The sequence below is a fragment of the Mustela erminea genome, chromosome 4 (assembly GCF_009829155.1).
Source record: "Mustela erminea isolate mMusErm1 chromosome 4, mMusErm1.Pri, whole genome shotgun sequence".
Taxonomy (NCBI): Eukaryota; Metazoa; Chordata; class Mammalia; order Carnivora; family Mustelidae; genus Mustela; species Mustela erminea.
Window position 1 is genome coordinate 149,547,706 of NC_045617.1, and position 13,432 is coordinate 149,561,137.

General features: G+C 46.5%; 1 protein-coding gene and 1 pseudogene across 1 annotated transcript; one reads left to right on the plus strand and one right to left on the minus strand.

Moving 5' to 3' along the window:
• The first annotated feature begins 2,072 nt into the window (after nt 1-2,072).
• LOC116587577 (zinc finger protein 501-like) lies at nt 2,073-7,702 on the plus strand. The gene is given in 4 exon segments (XM_032338178.1): nt 2,073-3,907; nt 4,036-4,165; nt 6,097-6,429; nt 6,432-7,702. Coding segments are annotated over 4 exon segments (1,461 nt in total). The 5' UTR covers nt 2,073-3,508; the 3' UTR covers nt 7,031-7,702.
• Nucleotides 7,703-10,723: 3,021 nt separating this feature from the next.
• On the minus strand, nt 10,724-11,040 carry LOC116589458 (annotated as a pseudogene).
• Between the last annotated feature and the right edge of the window lie 2,392 nt (nt 11,041-13,432).

Below are 13,432 nucleotides of genomic sequence, written 5' to 3' on the forward strand. Positions count from 1 at the left end.
GGTCCTGGGATCGAGCCCTGCATCAGGCTCTCTGCTCAGCAGGGAGCCTGCTTCCTCCTCTCTCTGCCTGCTTCTCTGCCTACTTGTGATCTCTGTCTGTCCAGTGAATAAATAAAATATTTAAAAAATAAAAATAAAATAAAATAAACATCTGCCTTGGGCTCAGATCATGATCCCAGAGTCCTGGGATCTGGCCCAGCATTGAGCCCCAATTTGGGCTCCCTGCTCAGCTGGAGGCCTGCTGCTTCCTCTCCCACTCCCTCTGCTTGATTCCCCCTCTTGCTGTCTCTCTCTCTCTCTGTCAGATAAATCTTTTTTTTTAAAGATTTTTTATTCATCTATTTGACAGATGGAGATCACAAGTAGTCAGAGTGGTAGGCAAAGAGAGAGAGGAGGAAGCAGGCTCCCCGCTGAGCAGAGAGCCCGATGCGGGGCTCGATCCCAGGACTCTGGGATCATGACCTGAGCCGAAGGCAGAGGCTTTAACCCACTGAGCCACCCAGGCACCCCAAATAAAATCTTTTTTTAAGAAAAATCTCAAACTCTGCAAGACGTTCAACACCAACCTCACTGTTCTACCATCAGTCTTCAATTCAGTCAACCAGCTTTCCAATACATCTCTCTTCTTACAAGGGTGACCTGCATTGTCACAGCTCATCTATGTGTGCCTCCTCAACACTGAAGTTTTACTCATTTGTTACCTTTTAGGCAGTTTCTCTGCTAGTCCTGTAAGTTAGCAAAGCCCATCAGTGGTTCTCTGCTTCCCACTTAACCCAACTTAAAGAACTTCGAGTAGAAGCTTCTTGTATAAGCCCCTGCACATCAGCTGTTCAGCTTTTCCAGTACCCTGTTCTTTACCTGGGATTTCAATTTGCTTAAATTTTTTGGAGTGTCTGTCAACATTCATTCTCCACAGCACTCACGCAGGAGGTAAACTGAAACCTGGAACAAATTAATTACCCCTTTGCACAAGACACAGTAGCTCAGTAATACAAAAATGAAGAGAATAACCTCAAGGAGCTCACTGCCTAAAATAAGAAATCCAGTTACTAAGTGATTTTTACTGTAGTCCATATGAAAATATCAAGTTACTAATCGTTGTAACAGCAATGCGGTATTTCCTAATTGATCAGAACACGTCTATGAAGGTCTGTCCTCTCCGATTTGTAGGGGAAATGACTTCAGACGAGTTCCGCTAAAAATCGGATAACTCGAAATTCCAGTCGAAAGCCTGCCCGACTCCATAGCAGAAGCTGGGAAGCAATGCACTGCAAGCCTAGGCCAGAACCGTCTTTGGGGCGCATACAGTGGGACCCAGCGGCTCCTAGCAACACTACACCCTCTGGGCGCGCAGTTCTACTGTACACAGGTATAAGGGTCACACGCAAGTTTGTCTTGAATTCAGGACACACAGTAAACCCAGAAATGACGTCGCTCTCGCTCACGCAGTGGTCTCCAGCGTGGCCGCGCGGCAAGAATCCCGCTACAGAGCAGAGTCGCTCGCGTCCCGCCCGCGGCGTGCGGACGCCAGCGGGTCCCCGGGCTTCCTGCTGGTTCCCGGGCCGAGACCGGACGCACGGCGGACTTCAGGCTGGAGCGCGGGGGTCGCGGCCGGGGAGGCAGGCTCCCGGGAGCGCGAGGTTGCGGCGCCCGATCCCCGTCTTCACCCAGACGGCCCCCGCCCCTCGCGTCCCGACCGCCGGTCCCCTCCACGTGCGGGCCGACGGCTCTGCGCCCCCGGCGCCCCGGGAGGCCTTGTCTCCGCCGGAAGCGGCGCAGGCCGGGCGGGATTGGCGGGCGCACCTCTGCCAGCGGCGGGCCGGGCCCGGGTAACACTCGCGTTCGGGGACCGCGGCGCCGCGGCCCCGGGGCCCACCTCCCGGCTTGGCCCGGGCGGCGTGTGCGCGGGCCTCCCCGGGAGTCCGGCCCCTGCGGCGCGCGGACCGACAGCCAGACCTTCCGAGTGCGGGCCGCTGTGCCCGCTCGTCGGCGCGGGGACAGGGGACAGGGCTGGCGCAGTCGCCGTACTGTCTCGTTCTTCGGAAGGCGGCACCTGCTGCGAGTCGTGTCCTTCGCTCGGAATGATTGCTAAAACCGGCTTTCTGCCAGCCCTCTGCAGAAGCCCGTCCTCTGATCCTCAGGGCCAGGGAAGTGAAGGTGTGTTTGAAGGATGCCGAGTGGGTCGCAGGTGCGAGGCGCAGAGAAGACACGAGCGGGGCCTCCGTGCGTGGTCCCGGGTTCTGTGCGGGGAAGCCGAGGCAGACGACGGGGTCACGGTGAGAACTGCAGCCTGTTCGGAGGCCTTGCCGTGGGGAGGGCGGGGGGCCGGGATCTAATGCTGTCCGTAGTCACTCTCAGAGCAACGCTACCCAGAGGGTTTAGCCAACCAGTTACTTTCCTGGTCTTGCTATTACGCTGCGGTTCTGTAAGACGTTAATGCTAACGGAACCTGGGTGAACGGTGTAGGGAGTTCTCTGCGCCGTTTGGGGAAGTTTCCTTTAATTCAAAACTATTTCAAAATAATGCATTTTTTAAAAGGTAAGATTTTTACAGAGGGGGGGGAAATAGAGGTTTAGAGAGATTAAGTCACGACACGTAAGAGAACAGCACAAGATTCAAGCGTGGGTCTTCGGGAATCCACAGCCCTTGTCCTTCACCGCAGCCCACCGTGCTGACGAAGCGGTGGTGCACATTTAAACAGATAGGCCCTGCTTAAGTCTGCTATTACATGGAAGACTGAAACCATCTACACCCACACAGCCTCCTACCTACCTAGGTTAAGGTGACTTAGCTATTCATTTGTCTACACTAGGTATGACATTATTCCACTATCTTTATCAACATGACATTGGTATTCTAGGAAATTCTTGCCCCAGAAGATCAAGTTGCAAATAATCATATTTGTTTCGAGAAATTACCCCTCAAAAAATCCACTTGAATGAATATCAGACTCCCAAATTTAAGTGGATAGGATCCAGAAACTCTCAGCTGAAAACCTTCACCTTGTGTCCATCAGTTCTAAACTATTGTGTCATGATCCTTCCCCAATCCTTATTCTGCTTTGAAAGATCTGCCTTAAACTCCAAAACCTCATAAATATCCTGACTGCCTTCCTCCCTGGGAGATACTACTTAGACTCTCAAGGTAGTGCTAGCATTCATAAGAATAAATTCACCTTAGCCTAATCAGTGGATTGTTTTGCTATTATTTTTGGAAAGCAGGGGTCCAACAATATTCTCGGCATTATGAAAAATGCTCTTTCTTGACATTCCTTCTACTTAGAAAACGGCTTGAATGACCTTAAGCACATTTTTTAAATTTTCTTTAAATTTGGGTGAAGCTTTCTTGCTCTTCTGAAACACAAGCATTAGACTTAGTGAGTTCAAGTATTTAATCAGCCTGTGTGTATGTGTGTGTGTTTCTGTCTTTAACTGTGGTTTCTGTAACCTTAGGAGTGTGCCCTGAAAGATAACACTTGTTCTTGTCCTCTCTGACCATTGGAGCTGGAATGGCTGCAGTGTTCCTTCCTCCGGCTCATGAAGAGCCAGAGGGGCTCTTCAAGGTAAACAAAAAAGAAGATCCTGCCGAGGTTCAGGGATCTGGCCCACAGGGCAGCAGCCCAAACAGCCAGGAGTTATTCCGCCAGCGCTTCCGACAGTTCTGCTATAAGGAGACTCCTGGACCCCGTGAGGCCTTGAGCCAACTCTGGGTGTTCTGCTGTGAGTGGTTAAGGCCTGAGATACACAGCAAGGAGCAGATGCTGGACCTGCTGGTGCTGGAGCAGTTCCTCACCATCTTGCCCGAGGAGCTCCAGGCCTGGGTCCAAGAGCATCACCCGGAGAGCGGGGAGGAGGCCGTGGCTATGCTGGAAGATCTGGAGAAGGAATTGGATGAACCAGGCCAACAGGTAGAAAGGGACCTGTGCTCAGTGGGGCGATGGTTGGGAGTGGGCATCCAGGCCGATCCTTTATGGGCTCTCGGAATCATGTACACTGTGGGCCCTTCAGATGCACAGATGAGCCTGCTTGTTCTCAGGTTTCAACCCAGACCTGTGCACAGGAACTGTTCTCTGGGACATCAGCACCTCTGGATCCAGCTAAGGAAGCAACATATCTCCAGCCTCAACCCATGGAGATCCAGGACCCTCAACACCAACAGGATTGTGGTTAGTGTTGACACTTGGGTCATATGGCTCCCCTGGAGACCTTAGAATCATTCGTCATTGTTACATAAATATTGAGTACTTGCTCTGCGCCAGGCACCATGGAAGGCACTGGGTATGGTAACAAGGCAGACATGATCCTTGCTTTCATGGAGCTTACCAAATAAATGTACCATAACAGCTTGTATATGGGGGAAGAAGAAGGCAGGCAGAGGCCTTTTTTGAGGAAGTAACATGAGAGCTAAATCCCGAAAGTAGAATAGAAATTAGCCAGGTGAGTCGGAGAGGGGAAAGCAACGTAGGCCTAAGAGCATGTGCAGAACAGATGGGAAAGAGGTGCGTTGTCAGAAATTATGTTTCTAAGCTATGATATTTTTAAAATAATAATCCAAAAGTTTTTTCTCGTGCTGATAGGAATTTTAGTCCTGTTGTATGTGCAGTGATGTTTTGGGCCCCATCCTACTGTTCATTTTATATTTGCTAATGGCTCTGAAAGATGATGTTCTTTCATTGTTTTTTTGAAGATTGTATTTATTTAGGGATAGTACACTCGAGCACGTGAGCAGGAGGAAGGACAGAGAGAGAGGGAGAAAGAGAATCCCAAGCAGACTCTGCACTGAGGGGGGGTGCCCAACATGGGCATCAGCCTCACAACCCCAAGATCATGACCTGAGCCTTGCATGGGTTGAGGCTGGGAGTCTGGGAATCTGTCAAGCCTGAAGCTACACTCTGGACCATTGAGACTTCCTGGGCAAATGGTCACGAATACAAAGGAGGGTTTCTAACAGACCCAGACCCCCATCCATCCTGACCCAAGAAAAGCACGTCGCCATGATTCCCCTGCCTGTCTCCTACAGAGGTGCCCCTGAGCAGGGTCCCAACACGCCCATCCTCCGGGGTGGGCAATGTGGTCACTTCCTCAATGGTCAACAGTTTCTGAAAAAAGGTGAGATTGTCCCACTCAAGGTATATTCTCCCTGCAGTAATCCCATGTTAGGACCCAGGGTGAAGGGCATTATTTGTAACCACGTAGGAGTAATGCAGGGAAAAGTGATGTGCTTTTAACTCGGTCGGTGGGGGGAGGCCTGGCAATGGGAGGAAAGACAGGTATAGAGACAGCGGAAGACGAAGGAGGCAGTTTACTTCAGCTCTCAGAGAGCTCCCTCCTGCTGCTTGGCCACGGCTCCTTTCCCTCTCCTCCCACAGTATCCTTTTGGCAGTTGTCGCATGCCTCTGCCTGGGGTTGGATCTGATGTAAGCTGCCTCCTGGGTCTTCAGCTGTCTCCATACTTGTCTTTCCTCCCATTGCCAGCCCCTCCCCCTCCATTTAAAAGCCCAGGGGTAGAGTGTAGCTTCAGTTTTCACAGATTCCTAGATTCTCCTTTATTGGTAGAGTACAAATATCTTTGGGGCCAAATCAGTTTCTGTTTGTCCCTACGTGATAACATCCTTTTGTGCCCCATGTTTTTAGACTCTGATCTACTTGTTCTGCATATCTGCAAATAAGGTACTTTCCTGTGCTCCAACCCCTCGTTTTTTGGTTCTCCCTGAGGCCTCAGAGCACCTACACAGAGCTGCTTCACAGCTCCACATCAGCACTGGCCCCCACGGCTTCCTTTCTGCTCCTCCCACGGGCCTGTTCCTTCATCTCTCTCTGCTCTGCTCTACCCTTCCCTCAGAACCTACTCGCATCCCAGATCTTTTCTTCTGTTGGTGACTGACTCCTCCCAAACTTGTCTCCACTCTGCTCATGTCATGCCCTACCAGTCCAGACACTGCCAGTCCTCTCTTCCTTTGCAGTCTCCCACTTTCTTCCTCAAATGTTGTCCGACTGTTTTGCTGGGAGAGTTAAGCTGTGTGCTTCTAGTGTACATGTTTAAGTTTATTTCCTGTATATTTCACTGGTAACTTGAAATCTATTGTTTTTGTTTCAGATGATGTGATCGGAATTGAGAAAGAAGAACTGATTCAAAAGCAGAAATTTACTATAGATATGGAGTCTCCCAAAAAGTCTTCTGGCCAAATGAATGGAAAAGCCCCTGAATGTGGAGAAACCCAAGAACATGAAGGAGGGACAAAAAGATATCAGAGAAACACTTCAGCTGAGAGAATATATAAGTGTGATGAATGTGGGAGAAGATTCACTCAAAACTCAAGCCTCATTAGACATAAAAGAATCCACACTGGAGAAAGACCCTATTCATGTAACGTGTGTGGCAAAACTTTCATCCAGAGCTCACAGCTTATTGACCATCAGAGACTACATAACCGGTACCCTATCAGTGTGATGAGTGTGGAAAAGCCTTTTATTACAGTTCACACCTTGTTCAGCATCAGAGGACCCACACTGGAGAAAAACCATTCCAATGCAATGAGTGTGGGAAAGCTTTTCACTACAGCTCAGGCCTTGTCCGACACCAAAGGACCCACACAGGAGAGAAGCCGTACCAGTGTGGTGACTGTGGGAAGGCTTTCTGTCTGAGCTCACATCTGATTCAGCATCAGAGAGTCCATACCGGAGAGAAGCCATACCAGTGCAGTGAGTGTGGGAAAAGCTTCAGCCAAAGCTCGGGCCTCTTCCATCACCAGAGAATCCACAGTGGGGAGAAACCCTACGAGTGTGACAAGTGTGGGAAGGCCTTCAGTCACAGCTCGGCTCTGGTGGGACACCTGCGCATCCACAGCGGAGAGAGGCCTTATGAGTGCGACGTGTGCGGGAAAGCTTTCAGTTACAGCTCACATCTTCTGGGACACCGAAGAATCCACACTGGAGAGAAGCCCTATGAGTGTGACGTTTGCGGGAAAGCTTTCCAGCGGAGCTCACACCTCATTGTACATCAGCGAGTCCATGCTGGAGAGAAGCCCTAGTGATTGTCGGTACTGACCAGCAATTCCGCAGAAGGCCAGAAAGGCACAGCCAGCAGAGGACACCACCGTGACAGTGGTGTGGGGAATTCTGTGATCACCACTGCACTTTTCACGGTCATTAGAAAAGACTTCTAGAGGCTGAGACAGGTTATCACCTGACAGCTTATCAAACAAGCACATCCTTCCACATCTTAAACATCCTTCTCTGAAGCAGTGGCTCGGGAAGCCTCAGTGATCCACGAGATATGTATCCGCAGTCGTAGAGATGGCAGCGGTCTTGGAGACGGCTGTGTTCCTCTCCCTTCCCTTCTTCCCCCTATTTTCTTGGGAGTTAGAGTAATGATCTTGCGTGAGGTGTGAATTTAGAGTTAACATCTCATCTGCACTTTAAAAATCCTGAATTTTAGATCAGCTTGATAAAAAGCAGCCTATCAATTATCTACACTGAAAACATTGTGCACACAAAACCCGCTCTGTAATCTGGGATGAACGACTCGTGTAGATGGGGAAGTTCAGTGGGGCAAGAGGATGGACGACGCACGTTCCAGTGTGACCTTTCACATCTTCCACCAGAGGTGCCAAACAGGCCAGTGGGCTGTATTTGGGAAAAATCATGTGTCTTTTTCCCACATGGTATTTTTTTTCAATAATATATAAAATTATTTCAATTTTTTAAAGCTCTTTTTTTTTTAAGGTGTATTTATTTAGAGAGGGAGAGAGAATTTCAAGCAGACTCTGCACTGAGCGCAGAGCCCAGTGCAGAGCTTGACCTCATGACCCTGAGATCATGACTTGAGCCGAAGTCAAGAATCAGACACCCAACTGACTGTACCACCCGGGTGCCCCAGTTATCTCAACTTTTTAAAAATCTGGCAATTTCACATAAAATCTAACTTTCCGGATTCTCTTACAAAAATGCATGATGTGGCAACACTAGAGGGCATATTCCCACAAGGCAACAGTTGACTGGGACAGATTATCACTACTGTGTGTTTAGACCCAGTCCACTGCCACACAGCTTCCTGCGGTCTCCCGCCCCTCCTTTCCCCTACCTGTGTGAGCCCTCCCATGCCCTAAGGGCTTCTCAGGGGTTTGTGGGTTCCAGGCCAACTTGCCCAAGAGTTCCACCTTAATTTTATACACCGCACCCCAATAAGATTTTCTGTGAAGAAAGGGCTTTCTAACAACAGCTTGAAGATTTAGATTAAAAAAATAAAAGTGTGCACTTGTGCACGCGAAGGTAGAGGAAAGCCACTTTAAATTTTTCCTTAGACAGAATGTATAGGTAATTACTGAAAGTCAGCTGTAATAGCTTCAAGCCAAACCCATGAAGACTAGTTCTTTGGGTGAGATGAAGACACAACACCCGTGACAGGGTTGGACATTAGTGTCAGAGTGAAAAGGCCTGGGGCGGAAAGCAGGGGTGCAGCTCAGAAAGAGAAGCTTTGAGATTTGAAGCATTCAGTGACAGGAGCAGCTGTGGGAAGGCTGTGGGATGAGGCCCAAATGGGAGACTGGGGAGAGGTGAGAAGAAAAGGCTACAAATACGGGAGGGTCTGGGATACACAGAGGGAAGGAGAAAGGCCAGAAATGCCAGGAAACCAAATTACAAACAGGAAGCCAAAGCAAAGGTAGTGAAAACATTAAGTGAGAAAGCATGATTTAAAGAAATGTGAGGTGGAGGGACGCCTGGGTGGCCCCGTGAGTTAAGCCCAGGCCAGGTCAAGGATCCTGGGATTAGGCGCCACATTGGGCTCTCTGCTCAGTAGGGAATCTGCTTCTCCCGCTCCCTCTGTGCTCTCTCTCTTGTTCTTGCTTTCTCTCAAGCTAATAAAGCAAATAAAATATTTAAAGGAGGAAAGGAAGGAAGGAAAAAAAAAAAGAAGGAAGGAGGGAGCGGGAGGTTGAAAGGCTGGAGGTAGGAGCACTGAGTATTAACTGACCCTCAATTCTATGCCATGTGGGCCAGATGCCTAACATGAAAGACCCTCACCCAAATCTGAGTTCACTGCTGTTTCTTTGTATCACTCAGGACCCTGCCCCTGCATGGGTCTCTGAGTGTTGGGACACGGGACACCTCTCTTTAGATATAGAACATATATATGTTCAATCCTGCTCAGTCTGTCTGGACTCTGGCCTTCTTAACAAAACCAGCCAAGCAGGAGGATTCTCTCCCAGGAGCAAGAATATATTTCTGGTGGGACCCCTGGGTGGCGCAGTCGGTCAAGTTTCCGACTTGATTTTGGCTCAGGTTATGATATCAGCCATAATACCGTGAAATATCAGGCTGATACCATTTCAAGTCATGAAATTGAGCCAAGCCTCGAGTCAGGTGCTGAGCGTGGAACCAGCTTAACATCCGCTCCCTCTTACCCCAACCCCAACCCCCTGGCTGGCCCATGTGCGCACTCTGTCTCTCCCCTTCTCTAAATAAACTTTTTTTTTAAAGAAGTCATGCTTGGGGTGACTGGTTGGCTCAGTGAATTAAACCTCTGCCTTCGGCTCAGGTCATGATCTCAGGGTCCTGGGATCGCGCCCCACATCAGGCTCCCTGCTCCCCCTCTCCCACTCTGCCTACTTGTGATCTCTCTCTCTCTGTCAAATAAATAAATAAAATCTTTAAAAATTAATTAATTAATTTAAATAAATAAATAAATAAAAAGAGTTCATGCTTGGCCTCTTTGGGAAGCATGTGATTTACCCATTCCTCCTAAAGAGGAAAGTGTGTTGTGAGATAGAAATACCCATTATAAATTAATTAAATGATGTAGCAAAAGGGAAGTCCTTTGCAAACTCTGACAATCATGGCTGCCATTTGTTGAACACCAGTTGTGTCCAGCATCAGGCATGTTCCACTTTGTGTAAACGTTCCAACTCATTTGTAGGGTACTATTTATTATCTCAAACAATGTGTCAGTGTAAGCCTTATGAAAGGCTTATAACAAATGAAAAGTTTTTAATACATTTAAATATTAAACAGCCTATAAAAGTATTTTTAGAATATAATAACTATGTATAACATTTAAAATAGTGGAAGTTGGAAGTAATAAAATGTCAACAGTGTATTTAGGTAATGAAGAGGGAGTGATTCTCACCTTTTCTTTCTATTTACCTGTATATTCCAATGGAAAAGTTAGAATTCATCATATGCATAAATAAATACTTTTTAAAAATTAAAATACTACAGAATTACTTGAAACTTTCTGGAGATGATTCTTTGGTAGCCTTTTCGATTATTTCCTTTAGGACTGGTTTATTTTATGTTTTCTGCCTTTTTAAAAAATATTTTATTTTTAAGTAGTCTCTACACCCAACGTGGGGCTTGAACTCACAGCCCCAAGATTGAGAACTGGACTCTCCACCAACTGAGCCAGCCAGGTGCCCCATAGATTTTGTTACTTCTTGAATGAATTTTGGAATTAAAGTTTCTTTTCCCCACCAATTTCGTTGAGATTTTTTAAATTTTTGGTAGCAGGCGTCTTCATCTGCTATTTGTCATTTACAATTTTTAAATGTTTTTTTTTTTTTCTCAACTGGATTTACCATAGGTTTGTGGGGTTTTTTATGTTTCCTTTTTTAGTTTTTTAACTTGAATACCATTAGTTTTTTTTTTTATAAAAGAGAGACATGAAAATTATTCACATGATGAAAGATTTCACTTTACTGGAATGGGCAGCTTCACTTTGTGCCATTTTAGCAATGATTCCAGTCCACATACTTTCCGATGTCACAGTCTCAAAATAAGAAATAATCCTTGTCATCTAGAACTGCTTTGGTGCCTCCATATTCTGGGTGAAGAATTTTATCTCCAACTTTCACACTAACTGGTTGAATCTCTCTACCCTTTCCTTTAGAGCCTGATCCAACAGCTATGAGTGTTGCTTGCAACACTTTTCCTTGAGATTTTTCTGGAAGCATAATACCTCCTTTGGTACAGTTTCAGCTGCACTCCTTTCAACTAAAACTCCATCAAAGAGGGGAAGAAACTTGCTAAATGCCTGCCTTGCCATGACTGCGGCTACCACCACGGTTCTTACAGGTTTGTGGTTTTTAACAGGCTTGTTTATAAATGTTTCATTCTTGGATCTCTTAATGTCACCTTTTCTGTGTTCTAATTCATTTGCTTATTCTTTTATCCCTATTTATTTTCTAACCTTTCCCTTGGGGATTTCCTTCTCATCCTTTTTCTAATTTCTTGAGTGCTTAGTTCATTCGTTTTTCTCTTTTTGAATTTTATTTTTTAAGGTTTTACTTATTTATTAGAGCACAATCAGGAGGAAAGGCAGAGGGAGAGAGAAAGGAAGAAGCAGACCCCTGCTGAGCAGGGAGCCTGACATGGGGCTTGATCCCAGGACTCTGGAATCATGACCTGGGCCAAAAGCAGATGCTTAACCAACCAAGCCACCCAAGCACCCCTCATTTTTTTTTTTTTTAATAATTAAAGCAAGTGAGAATATACATCCATCGAATGCTGTTATTTTTAACAATGTTATTTGTGGGGTGGTTTTTTGTTTGTTTTTGTTAGCTTTGAAAGATCTAAACAGAGAAGAAGAGGGCCCTGGGTGTCATAGCCAGGCTGCCTGCTTATGCCTCAATCGTGAAGGCAGAGAGGCTCTACCCAGGTAGAGGAAGGACGTCACCAAGTCAAGGACCAGAGCAAGGGTTTTACCAGGAAGCCTAATTCTGACTGATGCGCAGCCACTCACGTTTCCACAGCCAGGTGCTCCAAGGCTCTGGCAAGTGGATTGTCTGAAGCTGATGGCTGCCTGGAGCTGGGGGCATCCCTGAAGAATATTCTGGATTCCTTAAGAAGTTCAGGACCTGGAGCAGGGTTTGTGTTTGGAAACTGGTGAGAGACTTTGATGCAAGACATTAGGTAAGGAGGGAGAGACATACCGGTGAGTTCACTGAACCGAAGGGGGCGGCAGGGACCAGTTGAGGGTTGTCTGCATTTTTCACTTGCTCAGCCAGCGATGAGGACGTGTTGTGCCACAGTCAAGGGAAGGGGCTGGCTTTCCATCATGTATTTCTAATAGAAAGAAGAGCAGAAGTTATGCTGTTTTTAAATTTCTCTCCTGGAGAGGACAGTTCTGTAAAGCTGGTTTACTTGGATGTTACTCATTTCTGCATTTCTTAAATGACCCTTCCAGGTTTATTTTTTAATTTTTTTAGGTTTATTTATTTATTTTAAAGAACATGCGAGCTGGGGGAGGGGCAGAGGAAGAGAGAGAGAGAGAGAGAGTAGCAGTCTCCCCCCCGAGCGCAGAGCCTGATGAGGGGTTTGATCTTGGGACCCTGAGATCATGACCTGAGCCAAAATCAAGAGTTGGATGCTTAACCCACTGAGCCACCCAGGCACACCCCACCCAAGTTTATTTGATCACTTATGTTTACCCTACGAAGCATAGTGAAGTTCAATCTGATTTTCATCTTAAAGTAGTTCTATCCTTTTACAAAATGACCTGTCAGGCAAAGAATTTCAGAGAGAAAGGGATATTGATGACATTTCCCAAACAGGGAAATTGTTTGTGGGTTGTGAAGAATAGATGAGGTTTTAAAACAAGTGTCTTTCCTGTTTATACGAGTAACAGATTTTTGTAAAAAGTTACATTTTAGAGGGGCACCTGGATGGTTCAGTCTGTAGAGCATGTGACTCTTGATCTCGGGGTTGTAAATTTGAGCCCCACATTGGATGCAGAGAGATCACTTAAAATCTTAAAAAAAAAAAAAAAAAAAGTTTACTTTCACAGAAATATATAAAATGAAGTTCTCTATGTTTACCCTAATTAAGAACACATTTAAGATAATTATTCTATAAAAACAATCATATACTATTTTGTTTTGTTTTTAAAGATTTTATTTATTTATTTGGCAGAGAGACAGAGAGCACACGTAGGCAGAAAGGCAGGCAGAGGGAGGGGGAGAAGTGAGGCTCATGTGGTACTCGATTCCAGGACCCTGGGATCATGACGTGAGCTGAAGGCCAATGCTTAACGAACTGAGCCACCCAGGCGCCACCCCCCCCCAATATACTGTTTTATAACTTACCTTTTTTTAAAGATTTTATTTATTTATTTGACAGAGAGAGACACACCAAGAGAGGGAACACAAGCAGGTGGAGTGGGAGAGGGAGAACGAGGCTTCCCGCAGAGCAGGGAGCCCGATGCGGGGCTCAATCGAGGACCCTGGGATCATGACCTGACCTGAGCCGAAGTCAGATGCTTAATGACTGAGCCACCCAGGCACCCCAATATAACTTACTTTTTAAATTCAATGTGCCTTTGGCATCTTTTAGTTTTTAAAAAGGTTGGGGGTATAAAAAAAATCTAAGTTCCCAAATGTGGACATTTGGGTTTCCCCAATTTAAGTAAACAATGTTTCTTTGTATATGTTTTAACATTT